The sequence below is a fragment of the Coturnix japonica genome, chromosome 24 (genome assembly GCF_001577835.2).
Source record: "Coturnix japonica isolate 7356 chromosome 24, Coturnix japonica 2.1, whole genome shotgun sequence".
NCBI lineage: Eukaryota > Metazoa > Chordata > Aves > Galliformes > Phasianidae > Coturnix > Coturnix japonica.
This window is the reverse complement of record NC_029539.1, coordinates 1,194,133-1,218,163: the sequence shown is the minus strand read 5'-3', so window position 1 is coordinate 1,218,163 and position 24,031 is coordinate 1,194,133. Positions and strand designations below refer to the sequence as shown.

Genomic DNA, 24,031 nt, shown 5'->3' with positions numbered 1-24,031 from the left:
AGTGGAGACGCCAGGCCGTGGTTCCTCAAGGCTCTAACAGAAGATTGCTGCTTTACTTAGGGAAGTTTCCATTTAAGAGTTGCTAATTATCATCTTACTGCCGCCTTCTTGCTGATCACATCAAGCAAGCTGACAACCAGCCTTTGCAGCCATGTTGAAGCAAAAGTAGCGTTTAACCTTGGAAGTGCCCTTTCTCTTTTCTTGCATTGCGGAAAGTTGTGTTCTGTTAACTCTGCTCTCGTGGCCTTGTCTTTCCATGCATAGCTGCTGTGCTTAGCATGGTCAATTTGCTGCCTTGAAGCACTGTGATAGACAGGGATACCAGCTCAGAACTCATCTGCTGCTGCTGCCCTTGCAGGGGTGGGCAGGAGGCTGGGTGAACTACTTGGGGTTTTCTTGGAGCTGCCCTGGCTTAAATGACAAGCCAGGCATTTGCATTTGGAATCTTTGGGCTTCTCTTGAAAAGCTTTTTACATTATTTTTAGCCCCAGCTCCCTGCCAAAAGACTCATCGCTATTGTTTTGGGTTTTGGGTTGCTGAATCCCACTAATTATGATGTCATTGTGTAGTGTGAAGTGACAGCAACAGAAAGAAAAGCGTTGCCCGTGCCATCTGTTAGAACAAACATCATGCACTCATGTTGGATTTCAAGCGGATTTGGAGTGTGTATTCACAACAGACACAGGCTCTGCTTACACGTATGGTGGCCTCTAGCATAAAGCTTTTAATCACCACATTCCCCTCTATGGTTTTGGATTTGGTGTGGCACGTAGCTGGGTCTTAGCAGGTTTTTTTATGTTATCGGTGTTTAATCTTTTCCCATTCATATTGGGATTCGTAACTCGCTAGAAGTGGTCCTAGAGCAACGGGCATGAATTACACTCAGTCACTAATGCTGAGCCTTGGGTGCTGACTTCTTACCCTGGTCATCTTACAGTAATTGTGGCCTGAAATAGAGAAGGGCAGATTTGCTTTAATCTGCTAAGTATTGCTCTCAAAAGATTAAATGCAAAATGTTGATTCAAACCTGAGCTTTGAGCTCCCACTCGGTTTATTGGCATTTGAACGTGACTCTTTCTCTGCATAATTTATCAAAGCTCTCGCTGAAGAAATTGAATTTGATGTCTGGGTTGTTTGAAACAGGAAGATCAGGTTTGCATTTAGGAACCTGAAAGATGTCAGCTTCATAGCCCTGGAACTGGAAGCATTAAGCAGTGGAGAAGGTGTTTTCTTGCTGGCCAACCAAAAGAGTTTGCTTTGGGTTTTGAAACATGAGGCTAGGCTTGAAGAACACCAACAGAAGCGTTGTACCCGCTCCTCATCAATGCTGGCTTGTTCCCATTGCATCAGTGCTTGCTGTGCAACAAAGCTGGGCACTGTGTGGGCATTCTGTTCAGGGCAGCAGCCGCTTTCTCGGAAGCAATTTCCCAATAACAAAGGCAGGAGATGAATGGCCTGCCAGAGCGCAGGCTTGTTGCAGTGTAGTGTTTTGCTGCCCTGTCCCTGTCTGCAGCTGGCTTTGGGCTCTGCATCACAGCCTGTACTTGCTTTAGGTCCCCCACCTTCCAGCTATGGGCTCGTGCTCTTATTCTGTCCGTGTTCAACTTGTATTTGTCACGCTAATTGCAACAGCTGATGCAGACTACTTACGTTTGAATCTGGTACTGCTTTGATACACCATGTTTTGGATAATGTATTCCTTCATTTTCAGTGCTTGTCTTGCTTCAGAACATCTTCATTTCTCAGGTTAAGAGACAAAGAGATAACCATAACCTTCAGCCAGCTGATCCCCTTGCAGTCCTTCTGCCTTCTCTCCCTGCCCGGAGGATCCTTTACTCAGCACTGTGCCTCCAAGGAAGACCAAAGAGCTGGATTCCTAATGGAGCAGGGTGCTAAGACACCCAGAGATCTCCATTCAGATTTGCCTAACTGTAAAACCTGCAATACCAGCAAAAAGTATTTTGAAGTCTAGGCTGGAATTCCTGGGTCTGGATGGATTTGTTGTGCTCAGTTGTATTAAGCAAGCTTTTGGACCTTGCTCCAATGGGAATTAGCGTGGGGGGAAGAATACTGTTCAAAGTATAACCACATGGGAGGTTTTCCACAGGGCATCTGTAGCACGTTAATTCCCTCTTTCACTGTGGGGCACGGACCAGAATGGGTCTCTGTAGCCCTTTTGTGATTCCTGCTGATGTATTTCAAGGGTATTACAGCTCTGAAAAGGCCGGTGCCGTACTTGTTAGTCAGGTGTGTGCAAACAGCTCAACTGGTTGCTCCAGAGAAGCACATGATGAAGATGTCCCCATACACTTTTCTTGTGTAAAGTGGTTGATTGCTTTATTCATGTTGCTCTGTTATTGTATTCTATAGCCTGTGATTATTAAATCTGTCTTGATCATAGGACTGAGAGCATAACCAAGATTTAGCTACAGCCAGAAGCAAACTTAACCACCTAAGGGGGGTTTAATGTTCACAGCCATCTGTACTGTTCTTCTACATACAAGCTTACTTTTCTTGCCCAGTTTCCTCCTTTTAATCTATTGTACATTTTCAGTCAAGCCAACAGTGCTCAGTGCTGGATTCTCACAACCTTCTGAGTATCCCTGGCATCCCCAGCTCCTGCCAGATTCATCCTGCACTGCCGGCTGTGTTAGCTGGAGGTGGTGCATGGAGAGGCAGCTTTGAAGACAGCTGAGCCTTAGGCTGCTTGGGAACACATTGGAGCCCTCAAAGTTTTTTATATATCCATCCAAAGTCAAGATATTAGAATGAGACATTCCTGGCTCTCTGGTGCTATTACATCACCAAGCTGTAATTTCAGCATGGCTCCTTCTCAAGTGCTGATTTCTTATGATGTGAGAGGCACCTGAACACGTTCCATAAGGACTTAATCCATTGCAGAGATGTGCCAGGTTTTGGTGAGGTTGTTGTCTTCAGCCTCGTGTCTGCATTACAAGCCTTGTTGGAGTCAGCTAATGAGAAACAAAACCGCCACTCCCTGGCGTGAGAACTTTGTGCAATGCTCTCATCCTTTGACTTTGAGAAAGCTATTGGAGCTACTCAGCCCATGGCTAGGAAAATGGTGAATGGCCTGTTATACATCAATACTGCCATCGATCTTCTATCCCATCCCTCTGTAGTGATGGTGTTTATGTGTGAAGTCAGCATTTCCACTGCAGTCCGGATCTGCTTTGTATGGTGAAAGAAAGTAAAACTTGTGACAGTTGAGCATTTATACTTTGCTGCTGGCACTCAGGACCTTGCTATACCCACCACCCAGCTCACTGGGCTGGAAGTAGGAAAGAACTGCTCCCTGCCTTCAAAACAGGCAGAAAATGCTTAAGGAAACCTGGAGGATATGGGGTGTCTGGTTCCTCCTCCCTGAAACCAGGAGGAAGTTGCTAACAGAAGTGCTTTGCTTCCTCCTGTTCTGTTTCCGTGCAGTGTGATAGAGCCCAGTAGCCCCCATGGCTATAATCAGTAAAGGGGAGATCCAGTCCGAGCCAGCTTTAGTCTGTGCTATAAATTACTCCTTAATTTTCTAATAGCATTAAGCAGTTAGTCTAAGTAGAGGCCTATTGCTTCTCTTAAAGGAGCTGTTTAATGCGTCCATTAGAGTTTCTGTATGCTGGTTTATCTACGATATGACATAGTGACTATTAAACCCCAGCTGATAAATTAATGCCTCAGAAATAAAACACTCCCGAATTAGTCAAGATTGCTTTGAAAAAGAGTCAAAGAAGGGGATCCATTAAGGTGTTAGAAAGTCCTTTCATAGCTTTGTGTGATCTCGCTGCAGGCAAAACTCAAGGGATGCTCAGGCTCTGCTGTTGGAGCCTTTCCACTTGCTATCTCCTCTTTATCTCACACATATTTTTCCAGGTATTTTTCCTTGCCACTTGACATTCTTGATGCTCTGTTGAAATACTCTGGTCTGTTTCCTGCCTGCTTTTTGGATGGTGGTGCTGCAGATCAGCCCACAATCTGTGCAGCCCTTTTTATCTTATCGCGTGACATCGGAGCGGTGAGACGTGTGGTCAGGCTGAGAAACCACATTCCTGCAGCAGCCATCCCAGCACAGCTTGTCATGGGGAGCTTCACAGCTCTTTAAAACAACATCTGGATCTTTTAAATGCATCTCTGGAATGCTAAATCACTTTGGATCAGCAGTTTCAAGTGCTCAGGTTCTTTGGCCTGGTGATAATACATTCTTTTCTGTCTCCTTTCTTCCATTCCTGCCCACTAGGAAGATGAGGGAGCAATTGCATGTGTGTGATTTGGGCTGAGGTTTGGTCTAGCAGCTGGTTGCTTTTGCTTCAACCAGCTTGTTTGGAAGTGATGAAAGGTTTTTGTAACTGTACTTTCCTGTGTATTGTGGAATCTCTGTATCCTGGATACTGCAGTGGTTGTATTCCCCAGCTATTATGTAGATAAAGTGCCTCGAGATGGAAAGGATTCATTATTGAACTGTGTGGAAAAGTTACTTAGGAAATAGCATGTCTGAGTGCTGCTCCTCACATTGCATTGTGCTGCTAACAGCCATAAATACACGGTTCAGCTTTCAGCCACCTGCTGCATTTCCCAATGGTTTCTCCCTCACTAGATGCTTAGTGCATGTTGAAACCATCATCTTGTACTGAAGTTTTCCCTTACTGGTAAGATAGCGAGGCATCTTGACTCTCTATGGTTCAGATACCCGAATAACTCAAGTGGGAGAGCAGTAATTAGTCTTGCTGTGCAGGGCAGTGTGATGGCACAGATTGGAGCATGGGGGGCTGAGGATTAGCCCAGGCTGAGCCTCTGCTGCATGACCTTAGGCATGTCACTTGACTTTCTGCCTTCCTTTAGCCCCACAATAAATAGGTCTGGCCTGTGTGTGCCGTGTTGTACCTTAGGAGGGCTCTGTATAAAGGTGCTGTATTGGCAGTAACTATACTGGTACTAACAAGAATGGCAATTACAAGGAAAATGGTGGAAATACAGAAGGTATAAGGAAAAGGGAACTCACCAGAGCTGAGGCAATCCTCCCTGGCAAGCGATCTCCAAGAGATGCTGCCTCAGTGAGGGTCAGCCCTTAAATGAAGTCTTAGAGGAGGTGGAGTCGAACTCCACCCCTCCAGGGAGCACAGCTACATAACTTTCACCTGTGCTCCCATAGCTGACCCCCACACTTGCCTCAGCTGATTAATCAGTGGTTCACACTGTGATCTCCCATACAGGTGCTATAGTGGCTACAGTTTATAGACTACAGATTATCTGCCCAGTGACTCATGTAGGCTGGGTTTGTGGAGCACATAGACTAGAGGAGGAGCGAGGAGATAATCTGCTGTGTAATTAGTGCACATTCCAAGGGCAGAGAGGCTGCCTGTGAGCCACAGGTACTGGGAAGGCCCCATCTCAATGCAGAAGGGCAGAGCAGAGTGCAGGAGCAATAAGAATGCTCCGGGCTTTGGCTTTGTGTTGGTGTTTGTAGTTCTCTGTCTGCTGTCAGCACATCTGAAAGTACACGGGATGTTGTCACTGAATTTCCAGGCGTTCAAGGCTGCACGTTGGCCGTGCATGGGGTGGGTCTAAATATAAACTGCACTGAGCCAGCAGTGCAGCTCCTGCATTGCTTCCCAGTTTTTGGCTGCTGCAGCACCAAAGTCAGTAAAGGACAAGCAGATGAGAACTCCTCCCTTCCAGCAACTTAAAAGAATCCAAATGCTGCTTCACTGAGATTTCTGCCTCTTAAATTCAACAGCAAACACAGGCTGGTATTATCAGCTCACACCAGATCTGCCTGCAGACAATAATTCTTCCTGTCCTGGAGTCCTGCCCATGTGCATTATTGTAATTATCAGCAATTTAAAAAAAAATAAAGCAGTAGAGCTAGGATGAGTTGCTGGTCTGTAGATTTACTGCCTGCTGTGTCAGGCATTCATCAGCCTTCCTGGGCTCGAGCCACCTATCTGCTGAATAAAAGCAGGAGAGGTTAAGGGCAGCAAAGCGTGGAGCACCATTGGAAGCACAGATTCAAAGCTCTGCTCATGTTTAGGAGTTATTAATCCAAATACAGGGGAATCGTAGGCACTCTGTTTAGAAGTTCTTATATGTAAATTCACTTTGCCAACTTCTTTCACTCTTTAATTGTAATTTCTTCAGATGGGATCTGTGCCAAACAGCCCGTTCTGAAGTCTCTTGGTTTGTGCATTATGGTGTATGGAGCAATATTTCTTCTGAGGGCCTTCCCTTTTTGCAAACACAGACAGCACAAGTGATCCTTCGTAGTGCAATGTGGCACTTGTTGGCAGTGGAGCAGCAAATAGTTGTGGAATGTTTAACCCTTCTGAGCAGGAAATCAGCTCTGACCTATGGCCAGGCGTACAAAAGGCATTTTCTTGTGGGGCCGGGTCATCCCCAGTGTGTGTCTGTGAGCTCTGCCTGCACTCAGTGCTGCTCACACAGCACTGGAGGATGGAGGTTCCATTTTTGAGTGCTGCTGTAGAGGAAGCCTGAAAATGAATTTGAAACAAAGGGACCTGTCTGCATTGTCAATCTTGTGGCCATGAACTGGGTCCTTAGAGGGAAGTGCTTCCATCAGGGGGATTTAGAGATCATTGTGGGGGTGATGGAACAGGGCCCCAAGAGCCCCCATGGTAGGTGAGGTCCTTCAGTTGAGTGGCAAAGTTGAAGGTGTGGACTCCACTGGGATTCCTTGTGCTGTGTTCTGTCCTTACAGGTACGATGAGATAAAAATGCCGAGTTAAGTAAGTGATGTGGTCGGTGAAAAATGGGAGCTCATTACTCACAGATCTTATCTTGGGGTTAAAGATTCAGCTCCTGCACATCACAGTTCATTAACTCACCCAACTGCGCGATTCCAGAGCAGACTTATTCCATCTGATTGGAAGTGATGAAATCAAGCAAGTAATTAGACTCGTTTGTTCAGCTGCAAATTGGGGTTTAGCATGATCCTGTAATCATGGCAACGGACTGATATGCAAACTGTAGGAGCAGACCTGGAGGAGGAATGGTACCTTTGCCACAGTGCGAGGTGTCAGGCCGGAGAGACAGCAGGACTAAACAGCAGCTAACAGCAGTGTGTAAATAGCGGCTGTGGGTGACTTCAGGAGGTTGGTATGTGTTTGAACAAGAGTTTTGCTCCTGAAGGCAGCTGTGAATGGATTACCGGAGGATGTTTCTGCCTCTGGATGGGAGCTGCACCTCTCCTGCTTTTCTTCAAAGCAAGTTGGGCTGTGTTAGCAATCCTAACCACTCAAAACATGCCTTGTTCTTCTTACCAGGGCCAGCTCGAATCCTGGATGCAGTCATAGTGTCTCAAAGCAGAGTTCTGCTGTGGATTGCTTCCTCCCATCTATCTGTTGGTACCAACACGGTGTTTGTTGTTAGAGAGCTGGAAAAGCCCTCTTAGAAAGTTTGCTTGTTATAAAGGACCATCCTGTACTTCCCTTTTCCTCCTGGCACAGCAGGGCAATGAGGAAGGCAGTGCAGGACATTTGTTTTTTCCCCTAATATCTAGAAAGCAAAAGCTGCACTTGGAGTTGACCAGCTGAATTCCTCTCTCGATCACTTTTGACTCGCTGTGAGTGTATGTGTGTCGATTGAAGTTGGTGGGGATCTGCAGGCAGTAGGGGATGATCAGTGCCTGCAGGAACATATGCATTTTTGAGTGCTTGAAAGGTTAAATATGAAGGCAGGATTGGTGGCTTGGGGCAGTGCAGCCTGCCAGAAAAACACAGCCTTGGGGCAGCGCTGCTCTGGAGCCGCATCTTGCTGTTTCTCATCTGCCTTATCTGAAGCAGTTGAAATGAATTTCACTCCTCCCCCCTCCCAAAACCACTTTGAAGAGCTTTTGATTTTGGAGTTCTTAGGGTGAATTGCTTTGTTGTTGTTGTTCTTAGGGTTGGTTTTTAGTTACACGGGGAGAGGCCGGCTGACTCCTAACCCTTCCGAAAAACCCCCAGCTCTGCAGTTTAGTTTAATCCCGTTTTTCTTTTGTTCAGCCTGCAGGATTTCAGGAAGGGAAGCTGGCCTTGTTTGCAGTGCTCGCTCTGCAGTTTGACCCGGATGTGCCTTTGTGTTGTCAGGCTTTTGTCTGATGGTAGAACCTGGCAGGGCAGCAGCCCTGGGAATGCGTGGGGTGAGGGATGGGCTGGGGAGCTGCATCAGCAGAAGCCATCCTTACATGGAGGTCTGGACAAGCGAGGTGTATGTATCCCTGATGTCTGCAGATCTCTGGGCAAGCACCACACTTGAATCTCTGAGCCATCCTCCTGAAGTGGGAAGCGATTAATTTATTAGCAGAAGCAACACTGAGAGCTGCACAAAGGAGTTTCTGCCAAGGGTTAATGAGATTACTTCTTTATCCCCAAATACTGGGGATGGTGAGCTGGTCTTTAAGTTCCTCAGACATCTGTTTTAGCGTTTGTGGGCCCGACCTTCAAGTGTGAATTAATTACCCTTTGGTTTCAACAAGCTGTTGTTGCAAAAATAAAGTTGGAGAAACAAATGCATTGCTGGTGAAAACACAGAGTGGGGACCATCAGCTTCAAGGAATACGGCTACAAAGTGTGTATGCAAGATTCTGCTGATGGAAGTGGGAGCTGAGTTCTCTGTGGAGATGCCGGAGCCTTTCTGGTGCTTTGAGTCGTTCTGTTTTCTGTCAGGTAAAGCAATCAACTTGTGTTGTTTTTCTTTGTCTTCACAGGCACTTGCAGCCAATGCTGGGACAGGGTTTGCGGTGGCAGAGCCTCAAATTGCCATGTTCTGCGGGAAGCTAAATATGCATGTGAATATCCAGACCGGGAAATGGGAACCTGACACTTCTGGGACCAAGAGCTGCTTTGGAACGAAGGAAGAGATTCTGCAGTACTGCCAGGAGGTGAGGATTGCTGTGTGATCTGGCTCTTCACTGCTGCAAAGGATTTGGATTTGAATTTAACCAGTCAGTAGCAAGATAACCCTGCAGGAGAGTTGTGTTTGACTGTCTGCCTTCCCTGAACAGCCCTGCTGTGCTGCTGCCGTGGAAGAGCAGCATGGATGCTCTAATGGGATTTAGGAGTTACCTCTAGTTTATATCAGCCCACACTGCCCTAAGAAGGCCCTCAGTCTGTAGGTCAGGGAGGTACGTTCTCCAGATACTGCAGCATATTGGCCTTGAAGAGTGTCTTTAATTATTCCACGGAGGTGACTGGCATGTAAAATACCAGCAGGAATGTTTTTTTTTTAATGGGAAAGTGATAGAGCACGCTATGTCTGGACTGGAAAACTTCTAGTACTGTTTTACAAGGCTGATGTAACTGGGGCTACATGTGGTTCACGTAGCGGAAATCTAAATATAAATCAGTGTCTGCACTTGAGAACTTGAGCAGAAGTGTTAACAGAGGTTATAAATGGAGCAGGCATAAGGAAACATGAGGAGTTAGGTGCATATTAGCTTGGCAAATGATGAGTCAGTCTGAAGATGTTATTAGTCCTCATTATTGGTGCTTGCCCTCTTCCAAAGGGTATCACACTGTCAGTGCACCAGCCAAAATGGAATGGGTAAAAATACTCTTCTTCCACCTCCATGCAAAGCCAGAGGCCTCAGCTCTGTGCCCAGCTCTTGCCCCTAACCTGGCTTTCTCCTGCCACGTGTAAAGAAGTGGTGACACATTCCATTGCTGATGCCCTGAGTGATAAACAGCTGGGGGCTTTTTTATGTCTTCAGCTGTTGGGAGCTTGATCCAGAAGAGAATGTGTATCCGTGTACAGATTTGAAGTTACTGTTGTTCAGAGAATTGGCCTTGATTCTTCTGGCTGAGAGCCACTTTGTGCATTCCTTGTCCTTTCTGGAAATAAATGTATCCGTGGTTCTTTTTAAACAGATGTATCCAGACCTTCAGATTACAAATGTCGTGGAAGCCAATCAGCCTGTCAGTATTGACAGCTGGTGCAAGAGGGGGAAGAAGCAGTGCAAGGACCACACTCATATTGTTGTGCCCTACAAGTGCCTGGGTGAGTGCATGACATGCTTCCCTGCATTTGTGTGTGGGGGGGAGGGTAAAGAATTGCCTCCTGGCTTCTTAGAGAACATCTGAGTTCATAAAGCTCCTCTCATATCGGGTTGCCATTTCCACATCCAACTTCCACTCAGATGGTTTTATTTCCACAAGATGGAACTCTGCCTTTCTTCAACAGATCGACGGCTTGATAACAGCTGCACTGGAATAATGGTGCCTGGCGTGAAAAAGAAATCCCCGTTCTCTTTGCAACTGCCATAAAAACCTGAAGGCTATTGTATTAGAATATCACAAAGACACTGGGATTTAATACTCTGATCTTATTTTTGTGGAGCTTTAATATTTTGTTGCCTTGGAAACTTAAACACTCTGCCTGTTCAGGCTTCCTGCTTCAGTCTTGGCAAGAGATCTCTATTCTGTTTCAATGCCTATATTTAAACTTAGCTGTTTCAAAAGGGCCCTGCTTCTTGCAGCTACATCCTTCATCCCCAGTTTTGAACTGTGAAAGATATCAGATAAACTGTCACGGATTTCACTGTACTTTCCAAAGTCCATCCAAGCCACTGGAATCAGGCAGCACTTGTTTATCATGCAGCTTTTGACCCGTAGGTCGTGATTGACACTGCTGGGCTGGTTTTCTTAATTACTGCATGTACCTCAGGTTAACGTGTGGGTTGGTATGAGAAAGGACAAGGACATTCCAGAGGTCTGTGTAGGTGCTGTTCTCCTGTATGTCGTACCTTCCATAGAGCATGAGTAAAAGCTGAATTCAGTGTGGTTACATCCCAGGAGAAAGGTGCATATCTATAGGTATAAAAACACAGTTGGAGAAGCAAGGAAACCTGACTGATCAGACTGAGTACTGCTGATGGGAATAAGGATGAAATGAAGGTCTCTGGGTTTATAAGGAGTCATCAGTTTTGAAAATAATCCTCTCCCAAGCGTGTTCTTCAGCTGGAAATTAACCTGGTTTTGTGGCACAACCCTAAAATTGGAGAAGTATGAAGCTGTTAAAGGCTGTCACGTGTGTCATCTGCTGCACTGCTATGGGCTGGTGAGGCTCAGCTTGTCAGCTCTGGTTTTTACATCTGAGATGCAAGTCATAAAATATATCTTTGTGGTCTTTAACAGTTTGCAAACTGCTTGTTGTAAATGGACGATGAGCACCTCTGCGATATGCAGGGCTTTTTTACTGTAGTCCAACCTGCTGGTGATTCCCTTGCTACATTAAGGTGCTGACAGTCTTGAGATAGGATCTTGCTGTGTTTAACCTCTCCAGCCTCTCCCCTGTCAATGAAAGCTCTTTTGTATTTCAAAGGTAAACAGGGGACAGGAGGCCCCCTGGCACTGGCACCGAGCTGTAAAATAGAGGTAACAATAGGATGGTGGAAGTGGGGCTGAACTGGTGAGGTGTGAAAATGCAAACTGCTGGCTGAGCTGCCAGGTGCCATGGGAACACCTCCTCTGCTCTCATTCTAAAAGGAGGAGTGTTTTTTTTTAATTGGAAGTGGTCATCAGTGAAGTAGGTGTCCCATTAATGTGCCATGCATAATGGTTTTCTATTTACAGCCTGAGATGAGAGACCTTTCCATGTCTTCCATTCCTATATTAGAAACAGGCTCTGTGGCAGCTGTTTATTAATGCTTGTTATTTCTTTGAGTCTTCTGTCCCCAAACATTCGAACTGATGATCTTTCCTTACCCCTTTTAGGGTATCCAGGCATTTTCTTGTTTTAAAACTACTGGAACCAGCTTTTAAATCCACAAAGAAAAATCTCAACTCTGAGAAAACATAATATATTGCAGTGCTGATGTTTGTTAGGAGTTTGGACTAAAAACAGAAAGTAATGCCTACGTTGTTCTGATATGATCTGACATGTGTTGGTGCTAAACTGAGTTGTAGTGGGTATTGAACTTAAACAGTTAAATCCAACTGCTGCAAAGCCTGCAGGGCAAACTGATATCTTTGTCCCCTTTCTTCTTCAAAAGCAAGATTCTGGCCTTGTGGCTGTGCCAGAACTTCATTGCGCTGGTGAGGCTGTGGTTATCTAAATGCTGGAATGCAGTGTGTTTGCCGAGTCTGGTTTTACTCTGTTATTTTTGGGGGCTGTATGGATTTATTTTCCTATCCTCTGTTTTGGTTAGGGCTGTCCGAGCTGGGGAATGTGCCACAGCTGATCCTGAGCTAAACCATCTGGAAACGTGTAAAACAAAACAAACAAGACTTAATCAGATACCCAGATACTGAAAACATAGATAACACTTGTGGCACGTAAAAATGTTCAGGCTGTTACAACAACAGGCAGCTTGAAGCAGCCTTGGTATGATACAGCTCATTTAGAGATTGATGATTAAATGCTTTGAAAGCTTCCCTATGCAGATGCAATGTTCTCCACTTACAACTGAGCGTGCTTTTGGGACACCTGATGCTGCCTCTATCTCCTGCAGGAAGCTGGATGTTTATGATGGGATGGGCGGACCTTTGTTCACCTCCTTGTGGCCATCTCTTGTTTTTTAGTGGGTGAGTTTGTGAGCGATGTGCTGCTGGTCCCGGAGAAGTGCCGGTTCTTCCACAAGGAGCGGATGGATGTGTGTGAAAGCCATCAGCACTGGCACACGGCAGCAAAAGAGGTAACTGAGATGCTTTGGTAAGAGTGTTTACCCTGGGTATGTGCACTTGGATGGCTGTAGAGCTGGAGTGTAATGCTGTTCATCTCTGGGGTCCCTCATTCCCATGTTGCAGGCTGCAGCCTGGGGCGGAAGGCGATGGAAAAAATGCTTGTAAGTGCTTAAATGGCATCAAAAAGCAGTGTAGCTGGTTGAGTTATTTTCCAATCTTGCAAGACTGTCCTAAGCAGCTTCCCAAGATCATACGCTGGGATGGAGCTGGGAATGGAATCCATATCCCTGGTTACACTGCACTAACTGGTGGCTCATCCTTCATCCTGCATTGTGGACAGTCACAGTGGTCAGAGTTTGGGATATTTCATGCACATTTTCCATTAACGTTGGTGCTGCTGCTGGGGATTTGGTTTGGAGTGCAATGTGAGTTATGTTGTGACCGATTAGTGAGGTTTTACATAAGAGATGGATTATCTTCTCAGAATAAATCTAGACCGCTGGGGCTTTGGCTGCTTTGTTATGTATTTTGGTTGGAGTTTTTATCAATCTGCCCAGCAAAAATGTTACAAATTCTCTGTGCACCCATTTCAGATGTCAGTAATTAAAAAGGAAATCACAGTTAAATATACATGCTTAAAATTTTGTGGGTACAGTAACACAGTGCTTCACTGTGACAGTGTTAGTAAATAAGAGGTTAAGGATGTACCAATTAAGCTTCTATTTCTTTAATTTCCTGGGAGAAAAACCTGTCTTAATGAAGCTGTGCTAGAGGAATTGCTTTTTAATTGAGGACAAACTTTATGTACAGAAAATATAAAGATGGCTTGCTTTCAACAGATTTGTTCTGCAGAAATATTTGGCTGTAACAAAGCAAAACAGGAGAGAGTTTTGATCTACATAATAAAGCCTTTCTTACTGCATCTTTGTCTGCAAAGCCACAAAACAATACGTTTCCGTAGTTGAAGAGAAGCCTATAGACATAATGTCTAAGCACAGTTTGGACTGGGCTTTTTCTTGAATTGTCTGATTGATTTCCATCTGCAGCACGTTCAAATAATCTTGACACAAAGTGCAGTTGAGCAATTACTCACTTACTTATGTGAAGTTTAATAGATAAAGTTTAATGAAATGGCCAACCCAGGAAGGCAAACAGCAGTTCCCTTTCTTCCAAGTGCTCTCACCCTTGAGTTGGCACAGAACACCTGATTGTTTCTGCAGAGCTTAGCAGGGCTGTGACAAATGGGTGGTTGATAGGTGTGGGGTTGGGGGGTTGTGCATTAACACCACGAAGTGCTGCATGGCTTTGGATCAGGGACTTCTCTGGGGACTTTGCTTCTGCTACAGGTTTCAAATCCATTTACTCATAGTGTTCAAACTCAGGTTGTGCATTGCTATTATTTGGATCATTGGTCCTTTCATTGCTGGGACCTCTGCTAGGCAAACATTATCCAAAGTAAGGGCTTGATCCTCATCTACCACGTGTGGGCTCCTCTTTCAGGCCTGTCTGACAGAAGGGATGATCCTGCACAGTTACGGCATGCTGCTGCCCTGTGGAGTAGACCAGTTCCATGGAACAGAATATGTATGTTGTCCCCAGACAAAAATTGTGGATGAGGCTCTGTCCAAGGAGGAAGAGGATGAAGATGAGGATGAAGACTATGACACTTACAAAAGGTGAGGTTCTTACTGCTCACAGGTGTTAATAGCCCTGCACGTGAAGCTGCTTTTACCTGTTGCAAGTAGATGATGGGGTTTGAGAGGAGAATTTCTGTGCTTCTGAATTTCCCAAGGCAGAGTCCTAAGCTTTAACACGCCTTGCAGGAGGATGAGTGACTTTTCAGCACTCCTTTTACAGCAGCTGAACAGTCCCTTCTTTCCATCCTTTGCCAGTCAGAAAGACTGATAGCTGCAATTCCCTGCAGATATTGCAGATTTGAGCTTACTGAAAAGAATCTGTTAAAGAAACATTAGGAGCCCCCACTAAGCTAGAGGCATGGAGTTGCTCTGCTTGTAATAGCTGAGCTGTTGAGTCGCATTGCTGGGGCTGTACAGCCATCAATACACTTATTTTATCACCTTTGGTTTTCCTAAAACAGTTGAAAAGAGAGTCATTATTCTGTTATGCCAAAGGCTGGCTGCAAAGGAGCTGGCTTTCCCTTAACTCCCTAACTTAACTGTATCCCTTCAGTGAGTTCCCTACAGAGGCAGGTGTAGAAGACTTCACAGGAACAGCTGTGGAGGAAGACGAGGATGAAGAAGATGAAGGGGAGGAAGAAGAGGACGTGGTGGAAGATCGTGATTACTATTACGATAGCTATAAAGTAGATGATTACAATGAGGAGACCACTACAGAGCCCACCAGTGACAAGGCTGTTTCTGAAAAAGAAGTGAGCAGTGATATGAAATGTAAGTCACGTTCTGGCTTCCAGGCCTTTTACTTCCTTGTACTCATGTTGGCTGTCAGTTGGTGATAGATTTTTGATCAAGTCAGTAAATGCCACTTGGAAGTTTTATTTGCCAGATAAGTTAGCAAACAGAGGAAAGCTGATGATGCTTGTGTTTCAAGTGTTGAAATTAACTCTCTGGAGCACGGGCCATATGTTTCCAGATAAACAGCAGAACTGCTGGCAGAAAGCCCAGTGTTTGGCACACTGAACAAGCACCTCCATGAAGGTGCAGCGTTGAGTCGGGAAATAATATCAGCATAGGCTAATTTTGGGGAATCTGATTGATTCTATGTGCAGGGTACACCTTGAGTTCCTGCTTTTGGGTGGGTACCTCGAGTGTTGTGTGCTATACCCAGATTACAAAAAGGAAGCTTAAAGTGATGGGGTGCATTCTGCAGAGGTGGTGTTGAAAGTGCCCTTTGAGGCTGAGGATGATACTTGGTGCCCCCTTTCCACTCTCCAAGTTAAACAGGAATAGCCTTTGTATAAACCTTTCTCTTTCACAAAAGAAAGAAAATCAGCACAATTGGCTCTCTTTCATTACATAAGTATTTGCAGTAGGTTCTGCTAAGTGGTTGGTGCCATTCAGAGGGCATCTGTGTTGCAGACTGTCCTATACTTTGCATGTCCAAGTGTCTGCAGAGAGAATGAGGAGCAAAGAGGGATTGAAATTCAATTAGCTACAGATCACTGAATCATTGCCAGCAGTTCTTGCGTCTTGCTGGTAAAATGCCAGCATGCTGCAGATAATTTTCCTTGCTGAAGCAAGGCTTAGATCATATATGTGCAGAACCATTACAGAGCTGCAGATGTTGAAGCAGATTTGGAGCAATTTGACTGGAGTGTCTGTTTTGGGGGTACACAGTCTGTTTTCTTGAAGTACCAAATACAGTTGCTGACTTACACAGCATATCTGTTCTCTTGCCTCAAAATAACCCATCAGCTTACATTGCCTGCTTATTGTGAAGCAGCCCATGTGCCAATGGCTATCTGGATTTTCAGTATCTAATGCATAACCTTAAAAATCTAACAGCTCTGATTGCCACAGCGATCACGTTCCGTGTGCTTAGCCTGCCTTCTCACTTGCTTTTACACCTCGCCTGTGAGATGCTGAGCATCTATCCAGGCAGAGTGCAGTGGAACAGGACATCGCTGAATGCGTTAAGCAGCCCTAATGGGTTTTCTCTCCATCATGCTGATTTTATACAGCTCAGGCCCTACCACTGGGATACCCAAGACACAACTCTGGCATCAGCATAATAGATCCTTGCTGTTCCTAGTGCTAGCTAATGTGAAATTACTCTTGCAGATGAAAGCTACATGTCGAGACTCTGGCTTTGGTAGCCCACTGCAAAGCAGCATGTGTTGGCCGTTCCCTTGCAGTGCTTGTGGTGAACACTTGTCAAATGTTAAGAATCCCCCTCAAACTGACAAAAGCCCTTTGGTGAAGGGCTGACATAGCGATGCTGAGCCCAGATGTCCAGAAGGAGGTGTGAACCAGGGCCACCACTGCGTTGTACGTTGCTCGGCATGGCCTGTGTTCCTTACCAGCTCATGTTCTACCCCGTCTCCACACAGCTGTCTGCTCCCAGGAGGCCATGACAGGGCCCTGCCGGGCTGTGATGCCTCGTTGGTACTTCGACTCTAACAAGAGAAAATGCATTCGCTTTATATATGGAGGCTGCGGAGGCAACAGGAACAATTTTGAGTCAGAGGAGTATTGTATGGCTGTGTGTAAAAAGATGAGTAAGTCCTGCCTCCCACTGGCCCCTTTGCAGCTAGCCACTGTCTGTCTGGCGTTTGGTGTCTCCTCCTCCTTGCCTAGGTCAAGAGAGGATCCGTGTGTAGCCCATCCTTTTGGTTCTGGTGTCTGTCCTTTTGCAGCAGTCTCCTCTTGTCTCTGCTTCTCGAGGTCTTTAGGTTTGACTTTCATGGGGGAAAGTGGTTCTGGTTGCGTGCTGTCTGTGCTCACCATTGATCTGCAGCTCTTACCAAGGGGGCTTGGTTATCTTCTGGATCTATAACAGGAACCAGGGGTTGTTTCTCAGCTCTCATTATGAAAGCACCTCGCTTGCCTGTTTGCATAATGGCTTTTTTTCCATATCTATGGAAGAAAGCACTCTCTTTCCCCAGTCACATTGCCTTGCATGTGTGTGACTAGTCAGTCCTGAGAGTCGTTCTCCTGCAGGTAGGCGTTTTCTTGCTATTACATTTTCAGAAGACATCAGTGAAGTAGTATAGAATTCAGTTTCCCACTTTGAGCTCGGTTTGAAATATGAATCACGATTCAATCCCTGCATTTTTTTGAGAGCTTGAGGTTTTTGGCACCAATTTCAACTGGCTTTTATGTCAGATGATAAAACTACCAAAAACATTTTAACCTCCTTATTAATCTTATTGTTGAACTCCAGCACTTCCACTTCAGCTACCATTAAAGCCTTTTGAAAGGCTTTTTGTGTTATCTGGGGCTTGGCAGTCTGACTATACAGCCATAATCCTGTTTACAAAATGGGCTTCATGCAAGTGCTTTAGATTGGGCTGATCTAACTGAAGTGGTGAAATAAAAGATGTGGATGTCAGGAGCTTTTCATACAAAAGTTTGTCCTGTTACAGAGGGATTTGGGGCTGGAAAGAGTCAGAGCCTGGTTCAGAAATGCCATGAGCAGGTCCAGAGCACAGTGCAGGTCTGGCATTGTCCTCGCACACAGTGATAATGCTTATGTTATATGTTGCCATTCTTTCATGCAGTAATTCTTCCCCTCCTCCCTCCCAAATAAGAAGGTCTGTGGAGTCCATTGCCTGCTAAACTCTTCCCCTTCATTCATGCTAAAGCACAAGGTGACTTTTGCTCAGAAGCAGGCTGACTTCCAGTGAAGTATTGGAGGTTTTGTCTGCCAACGTTAACAAAATGGTTGAAGGGTTACCTTAGCTTTCCCATTCTGCTCTCTGTCTGTTAAAGGGCAGCAACAGAGCACGTCCTGCTTGCTGTAGATCCTTTCAGAAAGGGCTCTAGGATGTGGTATGTCTAAAACTGTAGCACAGAAACCTGGTTCCGTGTTTCCTCACTGCGGTGTATGGAGCACGGAGCTCCTGTTGTGGATTCTGCAGGAGCTTGAGACTGTCAGCTCTGGAATCCTATTTCTCCCCTTGTCGGATTTGAATGTCGTAAAGATGCAAATCATCCCGATTATTGGACAAGTCAGTTTGTCTCACTGAGCCTCCTTCTGTTGCTGTCTTGTCTAATATCATTGCCTGTTAGTCCTGTATGGTGCATCTGCTACAAGAAGGTAGGTTTGAAGTGTTAAAATAGTGGGTAGTGTTTTGTGCAGATCTATTGTCGAGCTCCTTAATCATGTTAATGATATCTGGAGCCAGCTTGTCAGTGAGCAGCTAATGCACAAAATGTCATTTAAACTATCCAGAGCCAGCGGGAAGGGGAAAAGAACACAAGTTCTTTATTCTGCAATGCAAGTCACTGTTCTTGGAGCTGAATAGTGCTGGTCTCAAAACTAAAGAGAAGACCAAACAGGTGCTGGTTGTCACAGCGCATTACTGTGTGCTTGGGCTGATGTAACTGAGTGATGTCGTGCAGTAAATTGGCAGCTTAGAGGTACAGAAATGGACTCCTGGTAGGTGGTGGTTCAGCAGGCTTTGCCTGATGGATTGTTAATTCTGCAGGCATGGAGATTTCTCTCCCTACCTGTCTTGTACAATCCAGGATCGTGGTTTTCTGCACCTCCACTTATCCCTCCCCTCTCTTTGCAGTGCCAACTGATGATGTGGATGTGTATTTCGAAACCCCCGCTGATGACAATGAACATGCCCGCTTCCAGAAGGCGAAGGAACAGCTGGAGGTCAGACACCACAACCGCATGGATCGGGTGAGCATTTAGCTTTGGCCTTTTGTACTGCACTGCGTGGCTGCTGCCCCTGTGCTTCTGAACAAACTGATGGCAGGCTGACGTTCTTTCTGGCTTCTATGAGTTTCTTACAATGTGGCCACAGCGTGGCAGTTAGATTTTTCTCTTCTCTGAATATCAGATGTAAATGTCTGTCTTGCTGATCTGCTCTGTCCTTTTCTTGTCCAGGTGAAAAAGGAATGGGAGGAAGCAGAGCACCAAGCTGTAAATCTCCCCAAGGCAGAAAGACAGACTCTCATTCAGGTAAGAGTTGAAGGGCCTAAAGAAGAAAGCTACAGGTGCTTGGCCTTCATCTTATCAGTAAACTAAGAGAGAGCTACCGATATTCAAAGCCAAAAAATGACTGAAATGGAAGAGCAGCTTTCCTGTTCTGTCAGCAGTTGCCTTTTAGAGGAGATTCAATTCAATTGCGTGTTTTGTTCTAGAAGCTGGAGATGATCCGATAGTGCGCCAGGTCCATTCCTAAGCCAAGCAGGAGGAAGCTATCTCACATCAGAGCCAAATTGTAACTTCAGACCTTCAGCCTGCTTTGCACTGAGCAGCGACCTCACAGCCCTGTTCAGATTGGCCCTGATGCTCTGGGCACACATTTCCTGTTTGGGCAGACTTAGTGAAAACCACTTAGACAGCAGATAAAGCTGGTTTGCTGCCAAAATGCCAATCTCCTGCCTTACGAGTAGAGTCCAGTTAGATGATGAAGTTAATCAGGAATATGCTTTGTATGGGATTGTTAGAGGCAGATATTCCTGGCAATGGGAAACAGATGAAGTTCCCTCAAACCAGTATGCAGGTGTCATTTGTTCAGTGTAGCTTTGGTCCCTCAGCACCAATATTATCTTTATCTGCAAGGCTGTGCGCCCTCTTCAGACCATCAAAACAGGTTGTTTAGCAAGGTAAATATGAAATCTGCATCAACATCTGTCAGTTCCCCTCTCTCCTGCTGTAAATGTCTAGAACATGCAATGTGACAGACTCCATTTATTCTGAGGAGTTATGTGAACGAGAGAGATCCTGAAGCATGCAGCATTTTATAGGGACTCTGTTCTTTGTTCCAGCACTTCCAGGCAATGGTTAAATCTCTGGAGAAAGAGGCAGCAAGTGAGAAGCAGCAGCTTGTGGAGACTCACCTGGCTCGTGTGGAAGCCATCCTGAATGATCGCCGTCGGATTGCGCTGGAGAACTACCTGGCTGCCCTGCAAGCAGTCCCACCACGAGTGAGTTCCTTTGCAATGATGTTTTACAGTGGGGTAGTGCTGGGTGGAGTGAAAGGTGGGAATGGCTTGGTGAGGAGACCGTGACCTGCTGGGTCAGCAGCTAGGGAGAGGTTCTTAGTAAAGCCTTCTCCACTGTGGTTTTTCCTGCTGAAGACCCAGCTGTGAGTCTCCTGATAGACTCGCTCTTTTTGTCTATTTAAAATCACACTGCTTTCTTTAGTGCTTGTAAGGCACAGCGTTCTGAATCAAAGAGACATAGGGTATAAAGGTATTACGTAAGAGGTTTGTACAGAGCTGTCCAGTAGCAAAGCAGGTTCACGTCTCAAATGCTTTATTCCAGTAGTGATTTTCATTTGAATCACATGGATTTGAACTCTTTCCTCCCACCATCCCCAAAATCCTGCAGCCCCACCGCATTGTGCAAGCTCTGAAGCGCTACGTTCGTGCTGAGAACAAGGACCGGCTGCACACCATCCGCCATTACCAGCACGTCCTGGCAGTTGACCCAGAAAAGGCTGCACAGATGAAATCTCAGGTATAAGAATGTTTCTATCAAGGGAGGCATTGTAACCCGGCAGAGGCACTAGCAGGCATGCGTCGGGTCCTCACCTTAGTTTGCTGGGTGCTATAGCAACTTGATAGGCTTGTGTGGAGATCTCCTGTTCTGTATGCGTGCTGCCTGCCATCAGATACTCTGCACACTTTTCCTCAGTGTATGATTCAGAGTTTAAAATACAACAACTGAGGATGGAGGTTCTACTACCTTGGGAGTGCAGGGGTTAGGACTAGTTTGGTGCCATCTTTGTGTTTCCTTTAGTTGAGCACCCATGAAATTATTTGTTGGAGACTTGGTCATCTTTGCGTCCACTTTCTTTAAAGACCTTTTCATTTCTTTCAAGGCTGGTGGTACAACTTCAACTCTTGTCTCTCTGCTGTTCCACCACTGATTCTTGCTTTCTTCTTGAGCTGAGTGTCCTCAGAAGGATTGTTAATAATTGTGATGTTTACAAACTGCTGTTTGGCTTGTGATATAGAATATGCAGTAGCATTCTCAGAGAGAACTTAGCGTATCAAACACAGTCTGTCCTGACCCTTTGTTCTGAAGCTGCTAAAGCCCAAGAGGGGAGTGTGTGAACTGTATTCTTAAGCTGAAACCTAAACAGTCCTTAATTCATTCTGAAGGCTGCAGTGTCAACAAATCGACATGTGAGGGATGTGGGTGGTACAGTTCAATTTCCATTCGCTTTACTTTTCAGATGCACTTTAAGCTCCTCAATCGATTCCTTTGACTGACAAGCTGCCACATGTAAAATTAAATTGCTTTCATCCTTGCTCTAAAAGGTCAGGTACACGTTAGACTGTAAAAGAGGTCCATTCAACTCCCTGGCTTTCTCCAACATTTGGCTGTCTGTATTAATGTGTTTCTTGGTCTGCATGATCCCTGATTATGCAGCACCCTCTGCAGGTCAGGCTTGACTTCACCAGTGAATTTAATACACCAGGGAAACATGATCTGGGATATAGAAAGCAGCTATCTTCAGACTTTCCAATAGAGAGCTGGTTACAGTGCAAGTCAGCTGACTCCTCTCCATCTTTCTTTCTCTCCCCCTCTGGACTAGGTGGACCAACAGAATGGTCCCATCCTGTCTGTCATAGCAATTCCTCTAGTAGTAGGTATTTTATTAAGTAAGTGGAATATTGGTACCAGTAAAGTGACTGGCAGTCTTTGTCTACTCCAACGCATTAATGTACGTTTGCAGGTGATGACACATCTCCGTGTGATTGAGGAGCGGATGAATCAAAGCTTATCTCTGCTCTACAAGGTGCCGTATGTGGCTGAAGAAATCCAGGATGAGATTGGTGAGTGTCTCTGCCAGCTCCATTGCCACTGCATTGGACTAGGATCTCTGCCTTGAAGTGAGGCAGACTGCAGAGAGGTTGCTAACTTCTTTGAGGATGCCCTAAACAACGAGCACGTGGGTGTAGACAGGTACTGCAGGGCAGGTATTCTGTGGGTTTTGCAGCACAGCAGGTCAGAGCAGCTTGTTCTAAGAACTTTCACTGTGTCAAAGTCAACAACAGTCAGAATAGCAAAGCTGTCATTCAAAGGTAGATGAAAAAAGAAGCATAAAAATAAGCCAAAGCTTTCTTGTTTGATAGGGTTTTAATCCCCCCTTGCCAAAATCTCTGGCCACATCAAGCTTCTGGGCTCTTATTTGCATGTTTTTCTGGCGGGTACCTTTAGTGAGCATTCCAGATGGGACCTCGGTGTATACAAGATAAGATAACCTGGCAGCCCAGAGGAGTGTTTGCCTCGCAGCTCTGCATCAGCTCGTTCAAACCATCTGGCCCTTTCCGTTCCTGCCAGGCTTCATGCAGTTTGTCTAAGATTGCCTCCTATTCCTTTTAGATGAATTGCTTCAGGAGCAACGTGCAGACATGGATCAGTTCACATCGTCCATTTCTGAGTCCCAGGTGGATGTCAGGGTGAGCTCTGAGGAAAGTGAAGAAATTCCCCTGGAGGGCAAACCTTTCCGTCCGTTCCAGGTGAAAACATTCCCAGCCGTGCCTGAAAACGAAGGTATGTAGCACTGAAGAGTTGGGTTCATTTGCTTTACAGAACATAGGCACTGCTTTCTTAACTGCTAGGGCTGCTCAGAGGCACAGGACACTCCATCCCTTGGGGTCATTGAAGAGGAAAGCAGCCCCTGTACATTCAGACTGTGTCCATTTGAAAGAAGTAGCGCTGCTACAGATTTGCACTGAGCTGCCTTCTTGGTTTCCTGATTCTGCTCCTTGCAAAACTGTTTCTTCTCTTTCCATTTCACAGGAAGTGTTAAGTAAGTTTTTACTCTGTAACCTGATTCTGGAACTCACTGTCACTGTTTAACCAAAAAGTTCTGGTGTAAGTCTTTGTGCCATGACCTTCTGAAGGGACACAGGAATTTATGTTTTCCTTTTAATACTTCTCTATTTTTTGATCAGCGGGTGTTGACATCTGGTGTGTGTGTGTGTATTTATTTTAAAAACGCTTGCAGAGAGTCCTGAGCTTAAAGAAAGCTGTAGAACTAAAAGCTTTTCCCAGGGTCTGAGTCAGAAATCATGCGCAAGCCTTTTTTCCTTTCTCTCTTAATCTCCTTTCTCTGCTATTTTTGTTTTTGTTTTCCCTCCTGCTAGATCCTCAGCCGGATTTGTACCATCCAATGAAAAAAGGTTGGTTCTAAGCTGCTCCCTCACAGTGCTTCTATCACTCTCCTACCTTCTCTGTGTGTTCGATAGCTTCATTTTAGTTTCATACCCACCTTTATTTTCATTTCCTTGCCCTCATTTAGTTTAGTAACTTCGTTTGCTTGTTTAGGCCTAGTGTTAAAGAAACAAGCTAGTCTGAGTATCCAGTTGGTTCTGTGTGTTCCTTTCTGATGGGCTAGCAGGTGTCTCACAGTACACAGATTAACTTCTTTGCCCTCAAGAAATGTGGGCTTAGCAGTCTGTCTGAAGCCATGCAGTGCTTTATATCTCATCGTCTGTACTTAGATACTCAACACTTATCAAAGCAAACCAGGCAGTGCTGGTGCTAAATAGTCTGTAGGCTGTTCTGCAACTGATGACAGCACTGAGGTAGGGATCTAAGTGCCACAGCAGTCCCAGGCTGTATTTCTCACCTAAACGTTTAGGTTCATCTCACCTTTCTTCCTCTTTTCATTGAATTTCTCAAAGGCTGCCAGGGAGATCTGCTTATTTTGTGTGTATGGTTATTATGGGTTGGTTTTTAATTCCTTTACCTGGGAAATATAGAACCTAAACTGCACCTTAGAGCTCTACAGC

The 24,031-nt window shown here is 45.4% G+C and overlaps 1 protein-coding gene across 5 annotated transcripts in view; it reads left to right on the top strand.

Annotated features, from left to right (window-relative positions):
• APLP2 (amyloid beta precursor like protein 2) overlaps positions 1-24,031 on the top strand; it is a 33,338-nt gene that overhangs the window by 3,952 nt on the left and 5,355 nt on the right. For 2 of the 5 annotated variants that reach the window (XM_015883966.1, XM_015883965.1), the window contains exons 2-14: positions 8,711-8,884; positions 9,870-9,999; positions 12,522-12,634; positions 14,124-14,299; positions 14,814-15,031; positions 16,651-16,818; positions 18,838-18,953; positions 19,161-19,235; positions 20,048-20,206; positions 20,613-20,741; positions 21,967-22,066; positions 22,617-22,787; positions 23,384-23,419. In XM_015883966.1, the coding sequence (XP_015739452.1) occupies positions 8,711-8,884; positions 9,870-9,999; positions 12,522-12,634; positions 14,124-14,299; positions 14,814-15,031; positions 16,651-16,818; positions 18,838-18,953; positions 19,161-19,235; positions 20,048-20,206; positions 20,613-20,741; positions 21,967-22,066; positions 22,617-22,787; positions 23,384-23,419 (1,765 nt within the window). The remainder of the gene's footprint in view (positions 1-8,710; positions 8,885-9,869; positions 10,000-12,521; positions 12,635-14,123; positions 14,300-14,813; positions 15,032-16,650; positions 16,819-18,837; positions 18,954-19,160; positions 19,236-20,047; positions 20,207-20,612; positions 20,742-21,966; positions 22,067-22,616; positions 22,788-23,383; positions 23,420-24,031) is intronic. The other 3 variants (XM_015883968.1, XM_015883967.1, XM_015883969.1) reach the window with 2 other exon arrangements.